This window comes from Aquarana catesbeiana, linkage group LG02, assembly GCF_042186555.1.
Source record: "Aquarana catesbeiana isolate 2022-GZ linkage group LG02, ASM4218655v1, whole genome shotgun sequence".
In the NCBI taxonomy this organism is placed as follows: domain Eukaryota; kingdom Metazoa; phylum Chordata; class Amphibia; order Anura; family Ranidae; genus Aquarana; species Aquarana catesbeiana.
The window spans coordinates 512,026,620-512,053,625 of record NC_133325.1 but is presented as its reverse complement, the minus strand read 5'-3'; the positions used below and the strand labels follow the sequence as shown (position 1 = coordinate 512,053,625).

Genomic DNA, 27,006 nt, shown 5'->3' with positions numbered 1-27,006 from the left:
AAGAGGGAGCGGAGCGGCATACTGATCATTTTGGGTTCCCCCTGCCTATTCCGGGAGAGGGGAGAGAAAACTCCTACCAGGTGGGGGGTGTTTTAGTAAAAAAAAACCTAAGACACTGGCGAAAAAACTGAGGTACTCCCAGTAATAGGAGGGGTTATATAGGGAGTGAACTTCCTGTCTTAGGGTGTGCCAGTGTCCATCGCCTAAATCTGGCCTATGTAACCTACATAGTAACTACTATGGCTCTGTGTCCCATGATGTACGATAAAGAAAATTATATATATATAGCCCCCTTGCAAGTTCATGGCATAAGGTGTTAGCATGCATCACATACTAACACATTGTGACAGAATTAACTGTAAAGCATATCTGTTCAGCGGCGTCGTGTCACTGCAGCCAAGGCTTCCATCTTCAACCGTTTATTCTTCCAGGTCGCGGACTCTGGCTGTTTAAATGTCAGTCGCGATGATGTCACTCCTGCACATGTGCACGGGAGTCACAGATGCAGCACAGCACTCGAGATTGATGGCACATTCAGTGTGCCCTTAATTCAGAGCGCAGTGTGCATGTGCCAGTGATGTCACGGCTGAAAAACATGTGAATATCTCCCAAACGGTGCATGTTTAGGAGATATTAATTTTACATATAGAAAAGCTTAATTATAAGCTTACCTGTAGTTGCAAGGTAACAAATACAGACTAAACTACTGCTTTAAGAGTAAACTCAACTGGATCATGGTTAATAACAGGTTGCCAAGCATTTTTTAACAAGTTACAATCCAAATCTGAGGACATCTGGTACCAATACTTCTCATCCCTATGACCCCATGCAGAGGTTTCCATTGCACTTGTACCTCTCTTCCCTACTACCTGTTTTAATCCTCCTTATCCTTTCTTATTTTGCTCTTCAGAGTTTGCTTGTACCTGATTTAAGTATAGGGCCGAAACAACTAATCGATTAATCGGCAACTAATCGATTATGAAATGAATCGAGTAATCAGCCAGCCGATTAGTTGTCCTGCATACAGAATGCATTATTTGTTTACATATCAGGAAATACAGTGCAGCACACATACAGCTCAGTATATAATCCATACATATCAGTAAGTGCCTGAGAACTTGTGAATGTGTGAGGAGCAATGTCTCATGGGACATGTATTCCTGGGCAGGAAGAGAGTGGTTCTAAAGGCAGAAGTTTTCTTTACCTTGCTATTGGGGCACTCTATACTGTACTCAACGCACAGCAAAAAGCACTGTAGAAACAGATCAAAAGCAAATGCATAGGTGTGTACCGTGCCTTATGCTGGCCACATGGATCAATTTTCAGATGAGAATATTCATATGAAAAATCTTTGTACATTTGCTGAATGAAAGAATGTTGTTTGAAATTTTCACTTGCTTTTAACATTCAGTTTTAAAATTAATGTAATTTCTGAATGAAAACCACATACACTGTCTGAAAATTCCTTTAACCAAGCAGTTTTCTATTATTTCTAAATTTTCCTGTCACGGTGGTTGAAAACGAATGACAATTTGACCCCACTAACGATTCGAAAATCGAACGAACGTTCTTAAAATGACATTTTTTTTTTGAAGGAAGACATTGTTTTTTATGGCCAGCATATAGTTGGTTATTTATATTTACCACTCCATAGAGATATGTAAGAATAAATTGCCTTTTTTTTTTTTTTAAACTTTACATATTAACTAAATTATACATCACACTTTTTTTAAGGTTATTAACCCATCAAAACAATAATCGGCCAACTAATTGATTATGAAAATAATCGTTAGTTGCAGCCCTACTTAAGTACATTCATCCCTGTTGTACTTTCTCATGTGTGATGGTAAAGCAAAACCTATATGCTCTGTAAAATACTGATGCCTATTTCCATGTTTATTCAGGATCATGCAAAATTTAGCAAATTTGACAGTTAAAATCTGACAATTGTCTAGTGTATACAAAATCAAACCTGTTGGATAGAAATTTCTTCCCAGTTCAAATATGATAGGATTCCTGTTGTGGACATAGATTGACACTGCATCTCCTTTGTGGACAAATACTTTAGCAATGGTCAAGTCTTCTTTGGGTGGCATTAGTTCAGCAAGCTTTTCAGAAGTCAGAGAAGGAAACGTGCAGCTAATGTCTCCTCGCAATTTTTTCCTATTAAATGAAAAAACATGAAGAACTAAAAACACAGATTCTTCTTGCCTTGCTTAGTTTAATTTTCTGTGCATTGCATCTTTAAATGATATCAAGTAACTCACACATTATGCAAAAGACAAGCATTGAGTATACAATTTGTGTACTAAAGACAAAGAACAGTGGGGTATGCTCTCCCATTGGCTGCTTAGCCATTCACAAGAGATTTTAGATTCTATGAATTCCTAGATTGTAAGCTGTAACGAGCAGGGCCCCCTGATTCCTCCTGTATTGTATTGTAATTGTACAGTCTTCCCCAATGTTGTAAAGCACTGCGCAAACTGTTGGCGCTATATAAATCATGTATAATAATGAGAATAGTAATAATAATAATAATAATAATGATGAATATAAAGCTTCCTCTGATTGGCTGAGGCAGAGACTGTGATGTCATTTGCCCACCTCAGCCAATCAGAGGACGCTTTAAAGCTGAACTCTACACACAATTTATATTCTATATGAATTGGTAGTTCCTTTATTACCTTCACTCAATATCTTGATTCCATCATAAGGCCTCATTCTCCTCGATATCTCCTTCATAAGACTGGCCGCAATACCTGCTCTTTTCGAAGCCACAAGTCTTGCAACTTCCTCAGATTTGTTCCATTGTTAGTGAGTGGTGACGTATTTGCGTTGCAACATGCTATAGTGGAAGGATTCAGAAGTCTCAGACTCCCCGTCTGACATTTCTATATAGACTGCATCATTTGATAGACAAACCAGGAGCCCCCTGGTCTGTCACACCGGTCCCCACTGAGAACTACAAATCACCTGCTCATAATCACACCTGCCCACACTCTCAGCTGGAATAAGGTCTATTGAGAACTACTATTCCTATTGCATTATGGAAATTTTTCCTGCACAGTGCACTTGTTCGACTCCTCCTCTGGGTACACTGGCATAGCATAGCTGCATTCTGTAAATGAAGATGATGACTTCACGGATTACAAAATGGTACCTTTCCATATGTACTTACATTCAATTAGAAACTGTACCCTGGAGTAATTGTTTTCCACTACAAGATATTCTCATTCTTCTAAATTAAAGAGTAACTTTGCTCGTGTTTTTAAAAGTCAGCAACTACAAATACTAACAAATACTTCCCAGATCCCCAGCTCCCCAGCTTCACAGCACGTGTCATTTTTGGTCCGTCGGAACAGCATACAGACGAGCGGTTTTCCCGATAGGAATTGGTACCGTCGGAAATATGTTCCATTTCTAGGTCCGTCAGAATTTTCGGAAAAAAAAGTCCGATGAGGCATACACACGATCGGAATAGACGAAGAAAAGCTTCCGTCTGACTTTTTCTGTCAGACATTCCGCTCGTGTGTACGCGGCTTAACTTCCTTGTCAGAAGGACTAAGGGAATATGCTGTATCAGTTCAAATGGCTGTTTTTGTAACACTGACAAAACTAAGTTCAAGTCCCAAGGCTTCAAAGGTGATTTAACTGGTGGATTAAGCCGCATCACCCCTTGCATAAAACCACGGACTAAAGAATGCGAAGCAAGCGGTCTTTGAAATAAGACCGATAAAGCTGAGACTTGGCCCTTAATAGTACTCAAGGCCAACTTCATCTCTACCCCTAATTGTAGAAAGGCAAGAATTCTGACTATGATATACCTCCGAGGGTGCCAACCCTTGGACTCACACCAGGAAACATAAGCCCTCCAGACTCTATAATATATAGTTCTGGAGGCTGGCTTCCTTGCATTAATCAAGGTAGAGATAACTGACCCGGAAAGCCCACATTTTTTCAGAATGTGGGTTTTAATAGCCAAGCCGTTAAATTTGGAGTTCGTAAGGTAGGATGGAATATCAGCCCTTGTGAGAGAGTAGGTCTGGCCGTAGTGGAAGAGACCATGGATCCTCTACCGCTATCTTTACGATTTCTGCATACCAGGACCTTCTGGGCCACGCTGGGGCTACCAGAATTACCGGCTTTCTTTCCAGCTTGATCCTGCGAAGAAGTTGTGGCAGCAACTGAATAGAGGGGAATGCATAAATCAGTGAGAACTGATCCCACGGGGTCACCAACACATCTGTTCCGTAAGGGAGTGAATCCTTTGTTCTGGACAAAAAAGTTGACCAACTTCATGTTGAATCTGGACGCCAGAAGATCTACATCCGGAGTCCCTCATCTTTGGCAAACAGCCCGAAAAACGTCAGGTGAGGGGACCATTCCCCCAGGAATAACTGCTGGAGACTCAAGTAGTCCGCCTGCCAATTCTCTACTCCGGGAATGGAGACTGACAACAGGCACGGAACATTCCTTTCTGCCCAAGTTAGAATATGGTTCACCTCTGTCTGTGCTGGAAGACTCTTGGTGCCCCCTTGGTGATCGATATAGGCCACAGCCGTGGCATTGTTGGATTGGATCCTGGCAGGACAATCTTGTAATCTGAAAGTCCAGGCCTTCAGAGCCATATGCACTGCCCGAATCTCTAGGATGTTAATGGGCAAGGCTCTTTCGGTTCTTGACCACTGTCCCTGGACAGTTGTCTTCTCTAGTACTGCTCCCCAGCCTGACATCTGTTGCTACCACTTTCCAGATAACTGGTCTGAAGGATTTTCCTTTCAGCAGATTCTGGACACCCTTGGGGACAGCCGCATTTGCAAGTTTAAAGCTTGAATCGTTTTGTTCCAAGCCGACAGGATACTGTTTTGCAACAGTCTCGAATAGACCTAGAATAGAAGAGAATAGAACTGGGCATATAGGGAACAGCTTCGAATGAAGCCACCATCTTTCGTAACAACCTCATGCAAAGGCGAATGGAGGGATCTCCTTTTGACCTGACCATCCGCACCGGCTCTCTTATGGAGTTGATCTTTGCCTGAGGCAAGAACACCTTTTTCTGGGCTGTGTCTATGACCAGACCCAAGTACTCCAGCTTTTTTTAGTGGTTTTAAGGAAGACTTCTCTAGGTTGAGAATCCAACCCAGACTTTCCAGGTAATTGGTTGTAATGTGCACGCTTTGCTCCAAATGAGCCACCGACTGGTCTATTAGCAATAGATCGTCTAGGTACGCCAAGACTGTTATGCCCTGTGCCCTTAACCTGGCTAGAGGTGGGGCCAGGACTTTTGTAAACACCCAGGGTGCTGTAGCTAGCCCGAAAGGTAGGGCTACAAACTGGAAATGCTGCTGTTCTACCTCAAACCGCAGAAACCTTTTGTGAGCGGGAAATATAGAGACAAGCAGATATGCATCCCTGATGTCGATAGACGCCAGAAGTTTCCTCCTAGTAGGATAGACACCACTGACCTGATCGACTCCATGCGAAAGGAGCAGATCTTCAGGAACTGATTTAGATTCTTTAGATCTAGAACGGGTCTGACATCCCCATTTGGTTTTGGTACCATAAAGAGGCTTGAATAAAACCCCAAACCTTGCTCTTCTATGGGGATTTGTGTGATAACCCCCTGAGCCAGTAATCGGTCTAGTGCCCAAAGCAGAGATTGCCTTTTCCCTGGATCTTTGGAAACGTTTGACCTCAGAAAACGAGACGGTGGAAACTCCCGAAATTCGAGTTTGTACCCTAGAGACACCGTGGAGATGACCCATCTGTCCTGAATTTCCTCTTGCCAGACTTCTGAGTATTGCAGAAGTCTTCCCCCCACTCGGGTGAGGGGGGGGGGCGCCCCTTCATGATGAGGCTTTGGAATTCTGCTTTGCAGGTTTCTGCCCCAGGACTTCTTTTGTGCCTGGGCCTGACCCTGAGGCTTTCCTCTGGAGTCTGACGGCGGAGGCCGTCGCCACTGCCTAGAGGCGGATGCCCCTGGCAGAAGAGAAAGAGTACACTTAAATTAACTGGTTCCCGACCGACACACGCCAATGTACGTCGGCAGAATGGCACAGCTGGGCAAATAGGTATACCCGTACGTCCCTTTAAATTTGCCGCTGTGCCATTGTGTGTGCGCCGGCCGGGAGCTCTGTGAGTCGGGTCGCGGGTCCCACACCTCACGTTCTTCCTTGCCTCACGGAGAGGAAGAACGGGGAGATGTTAATGTAAACAAGCATCTCCCCGTTCTGCCTAGTGACAGTGTCACTGATCTCTGCTCCCTGTGATCGGGAGCAGAGATCAGTGACGTGTCACATGTAGCCACGCCCCCCACAGTTATAAACACTCCCCAGGACATACTTAACCCCTACACTGCCCCCTAGTGGTTAACCCCTTCACTGCCAGTGTCATTTACACAGGAATCAGTGCATTTGTATAGCACTGATTGCTGTATATATGACAATGGTCCCAAAAATGTTCGATGTGTCCGCCATAATGTCGCAGTCACAATAAAAATCGCTGATCGCCACCATTACTAGTAAGAAAAAAAATTATCAATAAAAATGCCATAAAACTATCCCCTATTTTGTAGACGCCATAACTTTTGCACAAACCAAACGCTTATTGCGATTTTTTTTTTTTAACCAAAAATATGTAGAAGAATACGTATCGGCCTAAACTGAGGAAAAAAATGTTTTTTTTTAAATATTTTTGGGGGATATTTATTATAGCAAAAAGTAAAAAATAATGCGTTTTTTTTCAAAATAGTCGCTATTTTTTGTTTATGGCACAAAAAATAAAAACCGCAGAGGTGATCAAATACCACCAAAAGAAAGCTCTATTTCTGGGAAAAAAGGATGTCCATTTTGTTTGGGAGCCACGTCACACGACCGCACAATTGTCAGTTAAAGCGACGCAGTGCGAATTGTAAAAAGTGCTCTGGTCAGGAAGGGGGTAAATTCTTCCGGGGCTGAAGTGGTTAAGGGCGTTTATACTTTCTTTTGACTGGCAAAAGAGTACTTTTCCCACTAGAAATCATTTGGATTTATTTGTCCAAATCATCCCCAAATAGTTGATCCTCATGAAAAGGAAAACCAGTCAGGAGCCTTTTGCATGGTGCTTCAGCTGACCAATTTTTTAACCACAGGATCCTGCGCATGTGTACTAGCACAAGCGCAAGGCGGGATGCCTGGTGAATAGAATCTTTCATGGCATCTATGGCAAAACATAATGCTTTTGGTAGCTCGGCCAAATCACGGGCTTGTTGTGCAGGAACCTCCTTAAGGGCCTGTCTAATCTGGTCATTTAGAGACTGACAGATGCCTATTGCAGCGACTGCAGGCACCTGCCGAGGAAAAAGAGAATTTTAACTGGAATTCCAACCTTTTATCTGTTGGATCCTTAAAGTGGAGTTCCACCCATATTTTCAAGTCATTTCCCTCCAAAGCCGCTGTGTGTGCAGGAAAAGAATTGGCATTTTTTTTTATTTTTCTTCAACTCACTGTAATATACTGCATTTTCCTTGGCACTTCCTGTCCTCGGCCGCAGCCCAGCATTTCCTCCCCTCTCTGCATTGCCTCCTGGGAGATGTTTGTCATCAATCTCAGGAAACAATGGGCGTCGCTGGGCCATAGCATCGCGTTATTTCCAAACCGGAAATGACGTGATGCAAGGCGGCGGCCGGCGCCATTTTAAATAAGGCAACCAGGCGTTTGTTGCCATTGTTACCCTGGCTTTCAGAGGATCGAGATCGGCAGCGCTGGATACGGGAGATTCATTCGGAGGGTAAGTTGCTGCATTTGATGGGGCACAAGTGGGGGCTGGATATGAAGGAGCACAAATGGCTGCATATTAGGGGACGCAAGTGGCTGCAAATGATTGGGGTCACAAGTGGCTGCAAATGATTGGGGTCACAAGTGGCTGCAAATGATTGGGGTCACAAGTGGCTGCAAATGATTGGGGTCACAAGTGGCTGCAAATGATTGGGGTCACAAGTGGCTGCAAATGATTGGGGTCACAAGTGGCTGCAAATGATTGGGGTCACATGTGGCTGCAAATGATTGGGGTCACAAGTGGCTGCAAATGATTGGGGTCACAAGTGGCTGCAAATGATTGGGGTCACAAGTGGCTGCAAATGATTGGGGACACAAGTGGCTGCAAATGATTGGGGACACAAGTGGCTGCAAATGATTGGGGACACAAGTGGCCGCATATGGATGGGGACACAAGTGGCCGCATATGGATGGGGACACAAGTGGCCGCATATGGATGGGGACACAAGTGGTCGCATATGGATGGGGACACAAGTGGCCGCATATGGATGGGGACACAAGTGGCCGCATATATATGGATGGGGACACAAGTGGCCGCATATGGATGGGAACACAATTGGCCGCATATGGATGGGGACACAAGTGGCTAATTTTGATGGGGACACAAGTGGCTAATTTTGATGGGGACACAAGTGGCTAATTTTGATGGGGACACAAGTGGCTAATTTTGATGGGGACACAAGTGGCTAATTTTGATGGGGACACAAGTGGCTAATTTTGATGGGGACACAAGTGGCTAATTTTGATGGGGACACAAGTGGCTAATTTTGATGGGGACACAAGTGGCTAATTTTGATGGGGACACAAGTGGCTAATTTTGATGGGGACACAAGTGGCTAATTTTGATGGGGACACAAGTGGCTAATTTTGATGGGGACACAAGTGGCTAATTTTGATGGGGACACAAGTGGCTAATTTTGATGGGGACACAAGTGGCTAATTTTGATGGGGACACAAGTGGCTAATTTTGATGGGGACACAAGTGGCTAATTTTGATGGGGACACAAGTGGCTAATTTTGATGGGGACACAAGTGGCTAATTTTGATGGGGACACAAGTGGCTAATTTTGATGGGGACACAAGTGGCTTAAGCCACGCCCCCCGTTTAAACTAGCCCTAGTTTGCGAGGACGCGGACAGCATTAACGCGCTTCTTGGTCAGTGCAGACCGAGCGAGAGGGGAGGGAAGGGAGGGCTGGGGAGGCAGGAAGTTTAAAAAAAAAAAAAAAAAAAACTTATGAGTTTCTGTGGGGATAAAAAGACAACATAGGAAAGCCACCGCCGCACTACTGTTGTACCTCCCTTCCCCAGGGGGAAAAAGCGAACATGCTGTTCTTTGCTGGATGAGAAATCCCCCCTGGCTTGCTGAGACCACACACATTTAGCTGGGACACTGAGCTGACTGAGAAGCAACGTACTAAGGTATGTGCATTTACTCCTAGTGGAGACTTAAAGGCATGACAACATTTTACTTATGGAAGAAAAAAAACATAGGTGGACGTTTTACAGTTCCTAGGCTTCTTCCCTTACCTTTTCCTCGCTGCAGGATACTGCTGTAACAGACAGATCCAAATTTCACCCATCACGGCAGCCTGCGTTAGCAAACCATCAAGGACCGGGTCCCTTTTTATCGGGGTTCCACTCCCTTGGACCTGTATAAGCACCCCGCCAGGAAAAGCTTTAGGTAATGTAAGCATGACCAAAAAGCCCTGGGTCCCGGGGTCCAGCCCTGCAAGCAGAGGCTATGCAGGTAAAACCTCGTGCTTCGTATGACGCCCGGGTACCATCCACCTTAGCCGCAGTGGCACTTTGGATGGATCCGCTCTATGGAGGCTGTTTAAATCCAGCAAGGATCCCTCCAGTGGAGCCCTTCTTCACTCGTGACCAACACCTTAGACACTGGCGAAAAAAAACTGAGGTACTCCTGGTAGGAGGGGTTGTATAGGGAGTAAACTTCCTGTATTGGGTATACCCACATAGTGATTACTATGGTGCTCTGTGTTCCGTGATGTACGATAAAGAAGTTAGTTAAGTGCTGGAGAGGGGGGGGCAGAATAAACAGCACAAATTTTTGGGTTATGGTCCACTTTAACGCCTTAACACTGGCACCTCTTGGCCCTTTAAAAGGTTTCTGATGGGGCGGTGGGGTTGGGTTTCTAATCATGTGACAGCCCTGATTGGCTGTCACAGCGGTCACATGAATGGAAAGCTCCTGATCGCAAGTAGAGATTGAGAGCTGTTAGCCACCGCTAACTGTGCCAGGAGCGAGCACGGCGCACGCTCTTTGCAAAACTTCTTTGCATTCTGGTACGCATATATGCGAGCTCTCGGCTTTAAGGCCCACCCGCCACAAGGCCACATAAGTAAGGCTGCTTTCACACTGAGGCGCTTTGCAGGCGCTAAAGTGCTAAAAAGCACCTGCAAAGCGTCCTGAAAGAGCCGCTCAATTCACTCCAATGTGAAAGCCCTGAGGGCTTTCACACTGGAGCGGTGCGCTTGCAGGGTGGTCAAAAAAGTCCTGCAAGCCGCAGCTTTACAGCGCTATAGGAGCGCCGTATTTACAGCTCCTAAAGCGCCCCTTCCCACTGAAAACAATGGGGCAGCGCTGGAAACCTGCCGGCAAAGCGCCGCTGCATCGGGCGGTATTAACTCTTTTTTTGGCCGCTAGCGGGGGTTAAGACTGCCCCACTAGCGGCCGAATAACGCTGCTAAAACTATGGTAAAGTGGCACTAAACATAGCACCGCTTTACCACCAGCGCCAGCCCGCCTCAGTGTGAAAGTAGCCTATCTCACAAAAGTGAGTACACCCCTCACATTTTTGTAAATATTTTAATATATTTTCATGTGACAACACTGAAGAAATTACATTTTGCTACACTGTAAAGTAGTGAGTGTACAGCTTGTATAACAGTGTAAATTTGCTGTCTCCTCAAAATAACTCAACACACAGCCAATTAATGTCTAAACCGCTGGCAACAAAAGTGAGTACACCCCTAAGTGAAAATGTCCAAATTGGGCCCAAAGTGTAACTATTTTGTGAGGCCACCATTATTTTCCAGCACTGCCTTAAGCCTCTTGGGCATGGAGTTCACCAGAGCTTCACAGGTTGCCACCGGAGTCCTCTTCCACTCCTCCATGATGACATCACCTAGCTGGTGGATGTTAGAGACAATGCGCTCCTCCACATTCCGTTTGAAGATGCCCCACAGATGCTCAATAGGTTTAGGTCTGGAGACATGTTTGTCAAGTCCATCACCTTTACCCTCAGCTTCTTTAGCAAGGCAGTGGTCATCTTGGAGGTGTGTTTTGAGTCATTATCATGTTGGAATACTGCCCTGTGGCCCAATCTCAGAAGGGAGGGGATCGTGCTCTGCTTCAATATGTCACAGTAAATGTTGGCATTCATGGTTCCCTCAATGAACTGTAGCTTCCCAGTGCCAGCAGCACTCATGCAGCCCCAGACCATAACACTCCCACCACCATGCTTTACTGTACGCAAGACCCTCTTGTCTTTTTACTCCTCACCTGGTTGCCACCACACACAATTGACACCATCTGAACCAAATAAGTTTATCTTAGTCTCATCAGACCACAGGACATAGTTCCAGTAATCCATGTCCTTAGTCTGCTAGTCTTCAGCAAACTGTTTGTGGGCTTTCTTGTGCATCATCTTTAGAATAGGCTTCCTTCTGGGATGACAGCTATGCAGACCAATTTGATGCAGTGTGCGGTGAATGGTCTGAGCACTGACAGGCTGACCCCCCACCCCTTAGAGCTCTGCAGCAACGCTGGCAGCACTCATAGTCTATTTCCCAAAGACAACCTCTGAATATGACGCTGAGCATGTGCACTTCTTTGGTCGACCATGGCGAGGCCTGTTCTGAGTACAATCTGCCATTAAACCGCTGTATGGTTTTGGCCACCGCGCTGCAGCTTAGTTTCAGGGTCTTGGCAATTTTCTTATAGCCTAGGCCATCTTTATGTAGAGCGACAATTCTTTTTTTTCAGATGCTCAGAGAGTTCTTTGCCATGAGGTGCCATGCTGAACTTCCAGTGACCAGTATGAGAGAATGAGAATGATAACACCAAATTTAACACACCTGCTCCCCTTTCACACCTGAGACCTTGTAACACTAACAAGTCACATGACACCGAGGAGGGAAAATGGCTAATTGGGCCAAATTTGGACAATTTCACCTAGGGGCGTACTCACTTTTGTTGCCAGCAGTTTAGACATTAATGGCTGTGTGTTGAGTTATTTTGAGGGGACAGCAAGTTTACACTGTTATACAAGCTCACTACTTTTCATTGTAGCAAAGTGTAATTTCTTCAATTTTCTTTTCAGTTCAGTCACATGAAAAGCTATAATAAAATATTTACAAAAATGTGAGGGGTGTACTCACTTTTGTGAGATACTGTATATGCGTACCGCCAGCATGAAGAGGTTAAATGATGCAGAGGTGGCATCACCACGGGTCCTGTAGTGTGTGTGTAGATGAAGAGACTGGCGCTGATGTCATGACATCAGTGCTGCTCTCTTCATTATCCCGGACTGCCCACCACCAGAAGAAGGCCTAGTTTGGTCTTGCAGTATTTGTAGCTGCTGACTTTTAATTTTTTTTTTTTTTCAGCAGAACTCCGCTTTAAGAATATATACCAGAAAGGTAAAAATAAGGCAAACAGAGAAAAACTACTAGGAAAAATTTAAGTAAAGCAGACATAAAAAGGTAAAGTGTGGAAAAACCCTGCATTCCTGCACCCTATAAGACAGATACCACTACCTCTGTCTCTTTTACTTATGTTACCTACCCTAGAGTCTTAAGGTGGAGTTCCGCCGAAAAATTTTTTTTTTAAAAAGTCAGCAGCTACAAATACTGCAGCTGCTGACTTTTAATATTAGGACACTTAGCTGTCCAGGGCGCCCACAAGGTCCTCACCCGAAGCCGATCTGTTCCTCGGCTCCCGGGGGCAGGCGCCGGCATCTTCAGTAAGGGAGTCAGGAAGTGAAGCCTTGCGGCTTCACAGCCTGGTTCCCTACTGCACATGCGCGAGTTGCGCTATGCGGTCTCACTGGACCCTGCTGTCTTCTGGGACCTATGTGTCTCCTACCTTTTCTTATAGTTGAACTAGATGGACTTGTGTCTTTTTTCAACCTAACTATGTAAGACATCGGGGAGGACGAAGGAGGGGCCAGACATGGAGTAGATCACTGCGGAATCTGCAGCAATCTATCACTGGATGTGGGAGAAAATACCGGCATCTGCTCCCCCCCTGAAAGGTGCCAAAATGTGACACCGGAGGGGGGGGGGGGGGGTCAGAAAAGCAGAAGTTTTATTTTTGGGTGGAAGTCCGCTTTAAACCAGAGAGGTTTTTTTTTTTAAATTCCCTGTGTTTTTTTTACCAGTTAACTGGGGGCTTTTTGGTTCCTTTTGGCCCACCTCGACATAACTTGTCTGGATGCACATCTTGTAGTCCAAGATACATTTTGGCCATGCAGGGAATGTTTTCAAAGATAGTACTTTGCATATATATCAGAAAAAAAAATACACTTACATACCTCCGCTTGACTTTCTTTCTACTCTAGTTGAGGAAAGTGGAAAGATAACGTTGAACCCGTAGGGTTATCTCGCCGGTATTATCTTAAATATTGATGTATATGATCTGGATCTCGGGCAGGCAGCTTCTACACCCCAGAGGATCTCTTTGGTATATAGTGTAATGTAACTAAAATTTTAATTGAAGAGCCAGGTCACTGCAAAGAGGTCCAGATACAACTTTATTCCATTTAAATTCAGGGGTGCAATCCAAAAAAATACATTTCGGGGGAACAAAGAGTGCCCTCCATCAGGGCATAACTGAAACCAATATGAACAAACCAAAAGTGATATGGACCTACAATGGTATTTTTTACATGCACAGGCCTCGTTAACAGCTTGTTTGGCTGCCACACTGGAAAAAATACAATTGTAGGTCTCCAGTTCACACCTCCATCTCCTCTAGTCCTTTTATAGTGCCTCTCTGTTTCTGGTTTCCCTATGCCGCGGTTTGAAAAATTCTCTCCAGAGGTTAGCTCGCAATATGGTTGTACTGTGCATGCTCGAGATTGAGTGACATCTTGAAGCTCATATCATGCACCTTGCAACATTACACTGCCATGTTAAAAAATTAATGCCATACAGCGCATATGTGAAATAAGACGCATGACGTCATGTGCGCCATCTCGCACATGTACAGTACAACAAAACTGCAAGATTTCACAGATTGAGTACAAGATCTCCTTCAAAGCACTGATGATGTTGCCTTCTTAGGAAGCATCACTGCGGCCAAGGCTACATCATCAGTGCCTTCAAGAAAATCAGAAACTAGTCTGTTTTAACCCATACAAACTCTTAAGGAGGCTCCAACTAAGGTTGGCACAAGCCAGAAGAGATCCAGAGACCAGTAGGTATCTTCTTTTTAACACAATAGAATAATTTCATGCAGCTCCTCACTTAATCAATAAAGAGCTAACACAAGGGCTAGATGCCTTGGTACAACTAACCATCGTGAATTTCCACACATTTACTCTTTAGGATTAGTGGAGGCCTAAGACATTGCATAGGTCCATGACTGCAAAAAGCATAGTAAACAAACAGCTTTCAAATAAGACCCCCCTCCCTCCCCCGCCAGAAAAAAAAAACAAAAAAAAAATACCTGTATAAGCCTAGGGTGGAATATGGCCAACTACACCAGGCACCAAGGGACTCGAAGGTCATAGACCGGCCCCAGCAGGGTGACAAGACACTGACCTAAAGATTACCTGTCCTCTGCTTTACGCAATGACCTCCAGTGGTGCTGTTTGCCCCTGAGATGATCATAGCGGGGCAGGCAGGATGAAAGACGCAATGACCTCCAGTGGTGCTGTCTGCCCCTGAGTTGATCATAGCGGGGCAGGCAGGATGAAAGACATCAGCATGCCATGCCCACTTGCTTCTGGGTAACCTTGGAATCAGGAATTGCATCACCCATGAAGTGACGTCAGCTCACCTGGAAATAATCACCAATGCGCCGGTGAGCTTAACCTGGCAAGTACTCAGGCAGGGACACCCCTTTACAGACCCTGCACCAGACTAGCCCCAGCTGGATTTACCCAGAGGCCTGTACTGCACCATCAAGAACAGGAGGGACAAGCATAAGGCCAGACCAGCAAAAGTGTATGTTCCCCAGTGTACTGGTTTTCTCCAAGCTCTGAAAAAGTAGTTGGCCCAGACATTTCCCTGATCATAAAAATGAAGGGAAAAGATGACAAAGACAGACAATAGGCTCCTTTATCAAGAAGGGTAAGGCAGGGAAGGAGGGTGAAGAACTACAAAGGAACTAGAAAGGGTGTCATCAAAGGACATTTGATGACGCCCTGGAGGCGCGAAAAACGTTGAAGCACTTCCGGTTCACGTTAACCATTGACACAATTTACGACCTCCGTGGAACGCACACCATACAGTGGGGGACTCGGATGTTTTTACTGATGCCTGTTCTTGCCAGATATCCTGTAAGGGACGCCTAGTTTGCGCTCTATATCCTATTTCAGCGGTATTTCACTATGAGCTTTCTCTTTGTTTCCACATCTATGAGTGTGGCGTATCATTTCTATTATAAAGCAACCCCCTTGGAAGAGTTTTTGAGCAACCATCCTACATATCCCAGATCAATCGATCAAAGCCTTTTTGACCCCAGACTGTGAAGCTGAGGGTCCATTGTTTCTGGTGAGTGGGGTCACCGAAGGAGGAGTGTAGCACCTCACACGTTGCAACCTCTGGAGAAACCCTGGTTGGGAATATATTTACTGCAATTTTCCTTTTCAAGCGCCAGACAATGACAGCACATATGTGGTTGTGTGGTGCCAGGAAAATAGGAAATTATATCAAATACCATAATTTTGCTTTCCTAGTGCCAAAACCATCTGCACTGGGCCAATCATCTGCAGCCGGGGTATTATCTGCCCTGAACATATACAAGGGGTATGTATAAATGCAGCACGCCATGGCCACTGATGATTGGCCCTGTACACGTGACAGCTTCCTAGTGGGCTCTCACACGTGTGTTAGGATGAGCTCAGACGTGTTCGCAACTCCACGTGCCTGCGCCCATGAGGAAGCAGCGCTAATCACAGGCAGCAAGACATTTCCCGATCCGCGATTGCACATATCGGGAAACGTCTCACTGCCTGTGATTAGCGCTGCAGAGTGTCAGCTTCCTGGTGGGCTCATGGATTTGAGAACACGCCTGAGCTCATCCTTAGGCTAGAAATCCCACCACTTCTCAGCTTATCCCTGATGTTTACAGATCTTTCAGTACTGTAATGCCTCTACAATATTCTGCCATTACACCCCCAACCTCACTGTTGTTTTACCCTATGAGCCCATTTTTACTAATACCAATCCACACATTAAAAGATCTAAAGTTTGATTTAGCTAAAACCATTCCCTCATGACAAAAGCAGTATTAGATTCCCAATTGCCTCGGATCACAAGCAAAGTGCCTTTTTGTATAATAATGAAAAGTGAAAGATCCCCTGAGCAGCTATAGGAGAGGGAAATCTGCACCCAGCAGGAGTAAAAAAAAAAAAAGAACCCTCCCCATCAAAAAAAAAAATATACAAGCATACTTCATCTACCTCTCATTAACCCGTACTGCCTCTGCCTGGCCTGGCCTTCCTGAACACAACTAAACACATGTCTATAACCAGCCATACTTCACCAGCACACCGAGCAATGACAAAAGTACACAAAACACTCATCATCACCTGTCCGAGCTTTTCAAGGCACTGTGTGACTTCACTCTGAACGCCTTACAGAACATGGCCGGCGACTGAAAGACACAGGGCAGCAGAATAAAAATAAAATAAATAAAAACTGCAGCCAATAAAACCAGTTATGGCAAGGGAACTATCGCTTCCGGTCCGTTCTTGAATGCGGTCCGTCTGGAAACTGCGACTTCCTGTAGAATGGGTCCGCTGATGCTCTATTCTTCCTTCTATAGAAGGAGGTGACAGTAAACGGTATAAAGGGCAGATAACAGGACCTGGGCTATTTGCTGTGCTTAGAACTATGCATAGCTTCCTGAGTGTCCCTCTGTAGAGAACACTATTAAAAAGTATTAACTATCAAGAAAGAACTTGGTTTAACCACTTGAAGGCCAGGCATTTTCTGGCACTTTTTGTTTAATGTAACTATCAGTTTGTTTTTTGTTTTTTTTGCTAGAAAATTACTTAGAACCCCCAAACATTAGTGGGTTTTGCAATTTTTTTTATGTCACACAGTATTTGTGCAATATATAACCAATTTTTTTGTAAAATATAAAACATGATGTCATGCCAAGTAAATAGATATCAAACGTAGAGAATTATGGGCTATATGGGTACCTCATCCTATAAGATACTTAGAAATTTGGAAAAGAACAGCTGATGGACTTTTAGCAGTACCAGAAGAGGACAATGAAAATCCAAAAAATAAAATATTGTCTTTATTTAATAATGACAATATTTTATTTATTGGATTTTCATTGTCCTCTTCTGGTACTGCTAAAGACTGTCAGCTGTTCTTTTCCAAATTTCTAGATATCAAACACGTCATGCTGTAAAATTGTGCACACCCGTGCAACGGCGACAAACGACGTCAATTTTACTATCTATAGGCGATTACAGGTTAACACTTTAGATGTATAGAGGGGTATTAATTCTAGTGCTAGAATTACTGCCCATGATCTGACATTCGTGGTGATACCTCACATGTGTGGGGGCAATCGCTGTGTGAGTGCGGGACCGACGCACGTTCACCTTTGTCCGCTAGCACGGGGGGGGGCAGGGGCACTTTATTTTTATTTTTTTAACTGTTGCTTCAAATGTTTGTTTTTTTAATCACTTTTAATGCTGTCACAAAGAATGTAAACATCCTTGTGACAGCAATAGGCACATGACAGGTACTCTTTATGATGGGATCTGGGGTCAATAAGACCCCAAATCCATTCTTTGCACTAAAAAGATTAAAAAGATCTGCATTTTTGAATACTTACAATTTTCAAAAAAAGGTGCCATTGACATCTCGGTAAACCGGAATAAATGTCGTAGTTTCCGGGTTACCATAGAGGAGACTGGATCAAAACAGATTCCAGCTTTGTATGGGTCTCTGACGGGAGAGCCAGAGAGAACCGCGAAAGGCAGCGGAATGGGCAGGACGTCCCCTCCTGCTGCTTGTATTAGCAACTGAGAGGCTAGTTAGCTGCTCTGGTCACTATTACAAGAGAGCTGTCCGTTGGCTTTAAAAAAACAGTACTGGGGCGATACTTGCAGCTGTAGGCATCATCCCGGTACAACCATTTAAAGTCATATGACAAACCAGGTGCATGATTTGGTGGCAAGTGGTTAATCAATCATTTACTGTGTATTAATTCTTAAAGTATATTATTATTATTATTATTATTATACAGGATTTATATAGCGCCGACAGTTTACGCAGCGCTTTACAACATTAGGGCAGACAGTACAAGTACAATACAATTCAATACAGGAGGAATCAGAGAGCCCTGCTCGTTAGAGCTTACAATCTAGGAGGGAGGGTCAAGTGATACAAAAGGGTAATAGCTGTGGGGGATGAGCTAATGGAGAAAATAGTGCAATTGTTAGATGGAGGCAGGATAGGCTTCTCTGAAGAGGAAAGTTTTCAGGGATCGCCTAAAAGTGGATAAAGTTGGAGACAGTCTGACAGATTGGGGTAGGGAATTCCAGAGGATGGGCGAGGCTCGGGAGAAGTCCTGGATATGGGAGGAGGTGATGAGGGAGCTAGAGAGCAGCAGGTCTTGGGAGGAACGGAGATGACGATTAGGTTGGTATTTTGAGACTAGGTTACTGATGTAGCTGGGGGCAGAGTTGTGGATGGCTTTGTAACTTATTGTTAGTATTTTGAATTTAATTCGTTGGGCGAGTGGTAGCCAATGGAGGGATTGGCAGAGAGGGGTAGCAGACACTGAGCGGTTTGTAAGGTGGATGAGTCTGGCAGCAGCATTCATGATGGACTGAAGGGGGGATAGTCTGTTTAAAGGTAAGCCAATGAGGAGTGAGTTGCAGTAGTCAAGGCGAGAGATAACCAGGGAGTGAATCAGGAGCTTAGTGGTTTCATTGGTTAGAAAGGGACGTAGTTTAGAGATGTTGCGGAGGTTGAGGCGGCAAGCTTTGGAAAGTGATTGGATGTGGGGCCGAAAGGAGAGTTCAGAATCCAGGATAACACCTAGTACCCTGACATGTGGGGACGGGTGGATGGTTTTGCCATTGCTCTTGACAGAGAAGTCGGGGGAAGAGGAACGTGGGGGAGGAAATATTATAAGCTCGGTTTTGGACAAGTTGAGTTTGAGGAAGTGGTGTGACATCCATACAGATATGTCGGTTAGTAAGTTAGTGATGCGTGAAGAGACTGATGGAGTGAGTTGAGGGGTGGAGAGATAGATTTGTGTGTCATCAGCATAGAAATTATATTGAAAGCCGTGAGAGGCTATCAGCTGACCCAGGGAAGAGGTGTAGATTGAAAATAAAAGAGGTCCAAGAACAGAACCTTGGGGGACCCCAACAGAGAAGGGAAGAGGAGTGGAGGAAGAAGAATTGTAAGTGACACTGAAGGTGCGTTGGGATAGGTAGGATGAGAGCCACTGAAGAGCACAGTCACGGAGACCGAGGGAGTAAAGTTTTTTGAGGAGGAGGGGGTGGTCAACCGTGTCAAAGGCAGCTGAAAGATTCAGAAGTAGGAGTACAGAATAGTGTCCATTGGTTTTTGCAGTTAGTAGGCCACACTACTAATCCCAGCGCCAGGAATCTAATGATTCCTGCTGCTGGGATTGTAAAACGCATGTGGATAGCAGCGGCTGCTGAGCCTGTACTTTGCAGTGACAGTCTGTGGGTGGCCGCAGCTATTTGTGCCAGGCCGCACAGCCAGCAAGCATCTGTGGTGATCTAATCACATATGAGAGGCTACGGCCATCCACAGACTGTCACTGCAGAGTATGTTCTCAGGAACCACTGCTAGCTACACACAACTGTCAATCCCAGCTGCATAAATCAGTAGATTCCTGGCGCTGGAAATCCCAGAGTGGCAAAATGCCTATGTGACTGGTGCTGAAAGGCAAAACCTTTTTTTTTTTATTTTGGATAGAGTAGCAAATTGTTAAAGCTGAAATTTAGTTAAAGTGGTCAGGGCCGTTTTTAAGGCAGCGCAAAAGGAGCAGCTGCCCTGGGCCCTGTCATTGTTGTGGGGCCCAAACCAGCTGCCTCATACTTGCTAACTATCCTGGTTTAAATTCCCTCGTCCCTTGAGGTTTTAGTCCTGTGCTGTGTCCCGATATCTCAGTCTGAAGTGCTGCTACTAATGCTGCCCAGCTCTGCCCTATTTTTGTGTACAAATGACTCACCTGCAGACCCTGTGTTTACATGTAAACTACCGGAATTCATATTTAAATAGTGGCGGCCGGTAGCATTGATGTATGTATATCATGCCCCCTCAAGGTCATATCCACAGTAATCTCTAGCAACCAATCAACAAGCAGAAATCATGTGCTGTAAGCTCTAGCAGCTATTCAGTGAGCCGTAATGTGTGCTGTAACCTCTAGCAACCAGTCAGTGAGCGGTAATGATACACTGTAACCTCTGGCAAGGCAACCAATTGCAATAGCTGCCTGATCAGTAAACTGATTCAGTAAACTGATTTTGAGTCTAGCTGCTAATTATTGTATATCTCAGAGCAGGTGGAGAGCGAAACTGCATGGGGGGGCCCAAGAAAAGTTTTGCCAAGGGTCCAATCAATATTAAAGACGGCCCTGAAAGTGGTAACAAAGTTAACGTGCTTGTAAACCTCAAACATGGAACATGAGCAAAGCATATCCCTTATAGTGTGTCTCAATTAACCACTTGCCGACCAGCCGCTGTCATTATACTGCGGCAGGTCGGCACGATCCCGCGAACCGTTGTAGCTATACATCGGTCCCTTTAAGGGGGATTGCAGGTGCGCCCGCTGCACAGCGGGGGGGTGCCGATGCCCGTGACCAGTCGCGATGATCGCCGGTCACGAGCGATCACGGCCACGAGAGGAAAAACAGGGACGTGTGTGTGTAAGCACACACATTCCAGTTCTGTGAGGAGAGGAGAGAGATCATGAGTTCCTACGAGCTGGGAACCACGATCTCTCATCTCCTATAGTCAGTCCCATCCCCCATAGTTAGAACACACACAGGGAACACAGGTAACCCCTTGATCGCCCCCTAGTGTTAACCCCTTCCCTGCCAGTGACATTTATACAGTATTCAGTGCATTTTTATAGCACAGATCGCTGTATAACTGTCAATCGACCCAAAAATGTGTCAAAATTGTCCGATGTGTCCGCCATAATGTCGCATTCTCGATAAAAATCGCAGATCGCCGCCATTAGTAGTAAAAAAAAAATTAATAACAAAATGCCATAAATCTATCCCCTATTTTGTTGATGCTATAACTTTTGCACAAACCAATCTACATATGCTTTTTGCGATTTTTACTACCAAAAATATGTAGAAAAATACATATTGGCCTAAACTGAGGAAAAAATTTGCTTTTTTTAAAAAAAAATGGGGATATTTATTACAACAAAAAGTACAAAATATTGTGTTTTTTTCAAAATTATCGCTTTTTTTTTGGTTATAGCGCAAAACACCACAGAGGTGATCAAATACCACCAAAAGAAAGCTCTATTTGTGGGGAAAAAAAGGCCGTCAATTTTGTTTGGGTACAACGTCGCACGGCCGTGCAATAGTCAGTTAAAGCGAAGCAGTGCCGTATCGCAAAAAATGGCCTGGTCATTGAGCAGCCAATTCTTCCTGGGCTGAAGTGGTTAAAGCGATTGTAAAGGTAATTTTTTTTAAATAACAAACATATCTATACTTACCTGCTCTGTGCAATGGAATTGCACAAAGTGGCTGTGAACCTATTCTTGGGTCCCCCACTGGCGCTCCTGGCTCCTCCACTCTGTTCAGTGCCCCAATAGGAAGTCGTTTCCCATGGGGCCAAAGCTAGCGAGAACTGAGGTGAGGGGAGAGAAGAGTAGTAGACGTGCACAATGCTGGATTGAATGAGGGTTTAGGTAAGTATTGGGGAAGTGAGGGGGGATGCTGATGCCTAAACATTTTTTACCTTAATACAAGGAATGCATTATGGTAAAAAAAATGTTTGGACTTTGGAACCACTTTAAGAGCATTAAGTGCCATTTTTCTGCTGCTTCATTCCTCTGCTATCAGCATGAATCATGTCTGACAAGTTTTCTTGACACAAAGAGAAAAATTGTGACAGGGGAGAGATCTCCAGCTGATTGACAGCCTCAGCCCTGTTCCTGTGTGCTGTATGAAGGGAGGTGTGTCCCTCCCTTCCAATCAGCTCTCAGAGATCTCCTCACTGAGCTCTGCAGTGTGTAATACCAGGTCTCTTCCCCCTGTCTTCTGACAGCTCAGACAAGCATTATAAATTCTAGACTTTGAACAGATGTAGAGAAGAGGAGATTTAGAGAAACACGTACAACTTATGTAGGAGGATTTGCTTCATCTTTGTGTATCACTTGAGGCCAGTCACTTCATTGGGTATATGTATGTGATTGTAATGTAAGTTACAATCACATTTTTTTTAACCACTTGCGGACCGCAAGCTATACTGCAGCAGTGCGGCTGCTTTGCGCCAGATCACGTAATTAGTATGTGATGTGACACTTCCGGGTCTGTGGCAGTCCGCTCCTGTTGACTGGCGGGTACGGCGGACTTGATGTCCACCGGCACCCTCCGATCCTTCAGTATAGAGGGAGAGCTTTTTAAACAAGGCAGATCGTCGTTCTGTCAGTACAGAAGGCATGGATCCTGTGTCTCTCCAAAGCAGGGGCACCGATCCATGCCTTCCCCTAGTACAAGCACCTCCCCCACACACCATCTAGGCACACAGTTGACCGTTTGATCGCCCCTGATGTTAACCCCTTCCCAGCCAGTGTCATTAGTACAGTGACAGTGTATATTTTTTAGCACTGATCACTGTATTAGTGTCACTGGTTCACTAAAAAGTATCAGTTAGTGTCCAATTTGTCCGCCGCAATATAGCAGTCCCACTATAAGTCGCTGATCGCCGCCATTACTAGTAAAAAATACAAACAGATACAAACAACCCATAGTCTGTAGACGCTTTAACTTTTGCGCAAACCAATCAATATACGCTCATTGGGATTTTTTTTTTACCAAAAATATGTAGCAAAATACATATTGGCGTAAATTGATGAAGAAATTGGGTGTGTTTTATAGCAGAAAGTAAAAATATTGTTTTTTTTTTTAAATTGTGGGCTTTTTTTTTTATAGCGAAAAAAAACACAGAGGTGATCAAATACCACCAAAAGAAAGCTCTATTTGTGAGAAAAAAGGACATACATTTTATTTGGGTACAGTGTTGCATGACCGCGCAATAGTAACGCAGCGTCGCATCGCAAAAAATGGTCTGGTCATGAAGGGGGGTAAACCTTCCGGAGGGCAAGTGGTTAATATTAAACATAAAATACCTGCATTCGTTTTTTGGTTGTTTCAGATGCTTTTCTGCATGTGTGTTTTTGACACGTTTGTGATGCAATCCAGTGCATTTTTTCCGCCTCTTTTTTTCTTAACCTTAAAGAGGAACTACAGTCTGCTCACATAATTTGTAATAAAAACATCATTGCCATTCTGAAGCTTCCCTTCAAGTACTTTGTATATTCTTTTATATATATATATATATATATATATATATATATATATATATATATATATATATATATATATATATATATATACATACTGTGACTCTGCACTTGCCAAATATGCTGCAGAAATCTCCCTCCACTGAGTCTGGCTGCATTCATTTCAACTGTGGGCAGCTGAAGCTGCTGCCTGTTCACTTCCACTTCCCAGACTTACACCTCCAGCCCTGCAGCTCTCATTGGCCCTCTTATGACTCAATCCCCTCCCTTCCTGAAAAACTCTCAGAATTAGAGAGAGAGAACTGTGCATGATGTCATAAGCCTAGGTTAATGACCAGACAAGAAACAGGAAGTGGACTGTATAAGGTATTTACGGGCAGAAAAAAAATGTTTTACTATCCAAAGTTAAAACAACAAGGGCAGAAGATTTAATAGATGGAAAGATGAAAAAAGGTCTGAAGTTCCACTTTAAATAAGGACATGTGTGTTCCAGTGCATTTTTGATGCGTTTTACAGCGTTCCAGTATAGCACAGTGCAGGAAAAATGCAGCATGTTCTATTGTTTTTTCTGGAGCGCACTGGAACTGCAAGCACTGGTGTGAACTATGCCATTGCAACCTACTGCATATGGTGTGAACTGGCCATCAGTAAAAAAGACTGGCTCTGTAAAAGTCATAATTTGTGTCAGGAAACAAAATTGGTGCTGTCAGTAAATTCCACTTTGAGAGGTTGGCAACACTGGCTCTCTCCACTCTATCCAAAACAAAACGTTTCGTCATCAATTCTACTTTAAATTCTAATTGCACTTCTCCTGTCATTCCTGATGAGCTCATCTACACACAGAGCTATTCCCTCCTCAGGAGACTTCCCTACACAACCCTATGGGAAGCTGCTGTGCAGGCGTGACCAGCACACTGTACAGCGGATGGCTGACATGTAAACAAACAACTATTCCTTCCCCTGTCCCTAAGCTCTTATATCCGACTGTACTTAGCTGTGCACGTCACTTCTCCTTGGGAACTTTTCTCTAGATAGCCTCCGCCCTTCCCTACCAAGGCTCCGCCCTTCCCTACTAAGTCTCCGCCCTTCCCTACTAAGTCTCCGCCCTTCCCCATCTAGTCTTCGCTCTTTCCCTACCAAGTCTCCGCCCTTCCCTACCAAGTCCCCGCCCTTCCCTACCAAGTCTCCGCCCTTCCCTATCTAGTCTTCGCTCTTCCCTACCAAATCTCCGCCCTTCCCTATCTAGTCTCCGCTCTTCCCCTACCAAATCTCCGCCCTTCCCTACCAAATCTCCGCCCTTCCCTACCAAGTCTCCGCCCTTCCCTACCAAGTCTCCGCCCTTCCCTACCAAGTCTCCGCCCTTCCCTATCTAGTCTTCGCTCTTCCCTACCAAATCTCCGCCCTTCCCTACCAAATCTCCGCCCTTCCCTACCAAGTCTCCGCCCTTCCCTACCAAGTCTCCGCCCTTCCCTACCAAGTCTCCGCCCTTCCCTATCTAGTCTTCGCTCTTCCCTACCAAATCTCCGCCCTTCCCTACCAAGTCTCCGCCCTTCCCCATCTAGTCTCCGCCTTTCCCTGCCTCGCCCTTACAGATTACCGGTAAGCGGATACAGTTTTGTTTTTTTCCTCAACAATGGCCCCGCCCCTCGTGACTAGCCCCGCCTGTTCGGCCTCTGTTTGGGTGTTGTATGGAACGTTTGCTTGTGTCAGGTGTTTAGAACGGACCGGACAGGACGGGATGTGACGCGGATGAGCCCGAGCGGTGCCGGGGATGGATTACATCGGGCGGGGGTTGCTTCTGTCCCGGCGGCAGATATGATGCTCCTTACAAGGAAGCCGGAGGGCCCGATCACAGCAGGTAGGTGGGCCAGTGCCTATGTTTAGGTTTCCAGTGCTGACCTTATATAGATGTGAGATGAGGGAGAATGTGGTTGCCTAGGATCCGGCTGTGTGTCAGTGATTGATCTGCTGGTGTCAGTGTTAGAGGAAGGAAGGTAGAAGTGTGCAGGCTCCTGTCATCTGAGGCTCCTCATTCCTATATCATAGAGGTAACCAGTATTATTATTGTATGACCACCCTGGATGATCCTATCTTCTGCTTCCCTTAGCAACAGACATTCCACCACACAAGGTCATGCTATTTTTAACCCCCACCCCATGCAAGACCGTAAAAAAAAAAAATCAGAGAAACAAAGAGACACTCACATAAGACCATGACTTCTTCTCCCCTTGCCTAGGCACCGATAAAACATAAACACATCTTTGCGACATTTGCGTAAGTGACATCATCATGGCCTAGGCCAGTGATGGCGAGCCTTGGCACCGCAGATGTTCCGGAACTACATTTCCCATTATGCTCCACTACACTGCAGAGTGCATGAACATCATGGGAAATGTTGTTTCAGAACATTTAGGGTGCCAAGGCTCACCATCAGTGGCCTAAGCAATGGGATTGCAAGCCATGGTCTTTGATGTTACATTCGCACACTGCGAGTCCCAGCGACAAGAATCTACTAGGATTGACAGCTGTGTGCAGATAGGTGCACAGCTATTTGTGGATGGACACAGTTTGTGTGTGCGCTTATCTGAAGGAATCAGTAGGTTCTTGTCGCTGGGATTCATAGAGCCGCTAAACGCCTGTGCGAATGTACCCCAAGGCCTTGTTTACACTAGATTTGCTTTTTGAAGATCGATCAGCACTCAAGACCTATTAGATTGTAAGCTCTTCTGAGCAGGGCCCTCTTAATCCTATTGTATTGTATTGTATTATAACTGTATTGTCTTCCTTTTATATTGTAAAGCGCTGCGCAAACTGTTGGCGCTATATAAATCCTGAATAATAATAATAATAATAAAGATGCTCTTCAGAGTGTGTCTGACAGGCGGTAAATAGACGTTCTATAGCCTCCAGTCCTCACTACCTGTTCTAACCCCTAAATGCCGGACTGCCATGCCACATCTGCAGTGGGGAGGTTGCAGCATGGGCCCCATTCACTTTAATGGGTCGTGTTTGGCAGGTGATAGTGTCCAACAAGCATGACAGGGTATAATTCCTACATGGCCATGATATGTGTACACTCCCAGTCGCTGCTTGTTCAGCTAAAGGGGGGGCGGTTGAGGGGTACTTTTTTTTTTTTTTTTTTGATTTCCATGACTAGTGAAAATGAGCCCTAAAGCAGAACTTGACTCGCGTCATTAAATTAGCCAAAACATTTTTAGAGGGGGGATCCTTTTCTTTTTTTTTTTTTTATTTTTTTAGCGGGGCGCAGTCAGTATTTCCCTCTTTCTAGCCTAGGCCTGAAGGACATCTCTTCTTCCCACTTGAAGCCCCTTGGGATGCCCATGCTGTGGATCTCAGGAGGTTTGGGTATTAGGGGTGCTGAAATTAATCATTGCATCGATGCATCGCGATTCGGGTGTCCCCGATGCGGCATCGATGCATAA

The 27,006-nt window shown here is 44.9% G+C and overlaps 2 protein-coding genes across 6 annotated transcripts in view; one reads left to right on the top strand and one right to left on the bottom strand.

The window, feature by feature from the left end:
* EIF2D (eukaryotic translation initiation factor 2D) overlaps positions 1–25,848 on the bottom strand; it is a 114,052-nt gene extending 88,204 nt beyond the window's left edge. The window contains exons 1-2 of one of the 3 annotated variants that reach the window (XM_073615774.1): positions 25,768–25,848; positions 1,973–2,163 (exon numbers count right to left, since the gene is read on the bottom strand). In XM_073615774.1, the coding sequence (XP_073471875.1) occupies positions 1,973–2,163; positions 25,768–25,814 (238 nt within the window). In that variant the 5' untranslated portion in view covers positions 25,815–25,848. Of the gene's footprint in view, positions 1–1,972; positions 2,164–2,684; positions 2,805–16,596; positions 16,799–25,767 lie in introns of those variants that run through there. The other 2 variants (XM_073615773.1, XM_073615775.1) reach the window with 2 other exon arrangements.
* The window catches only part of DYRK3 (dual specificity tyrosine phosphorylation regulated kinase 3), a 55,640-nt gene continuing 53,781 nt past the window's right edge, over positions 25,148–27,006 (top strand). For 2 of the 3 annotated variants that reach the window (XR_012241697.1, XM_073615771.1), the window contains exon 1: positions 25,151–25,421. Coding sequence is in view for 2 of the 3 variants with exons in the window: in XM_073615771.1 (XP_073471872.1) it covers positions 25,313–25,421 (109 nt within the window). In the remaining variant the exon portion in view is untranslated. Of the gene's footprint in view, positions 25,422–27,006 lie in introns of all 3 variants that reach the window. The other variant, XM_073615772.1, reaches the window with a different exon arrangement.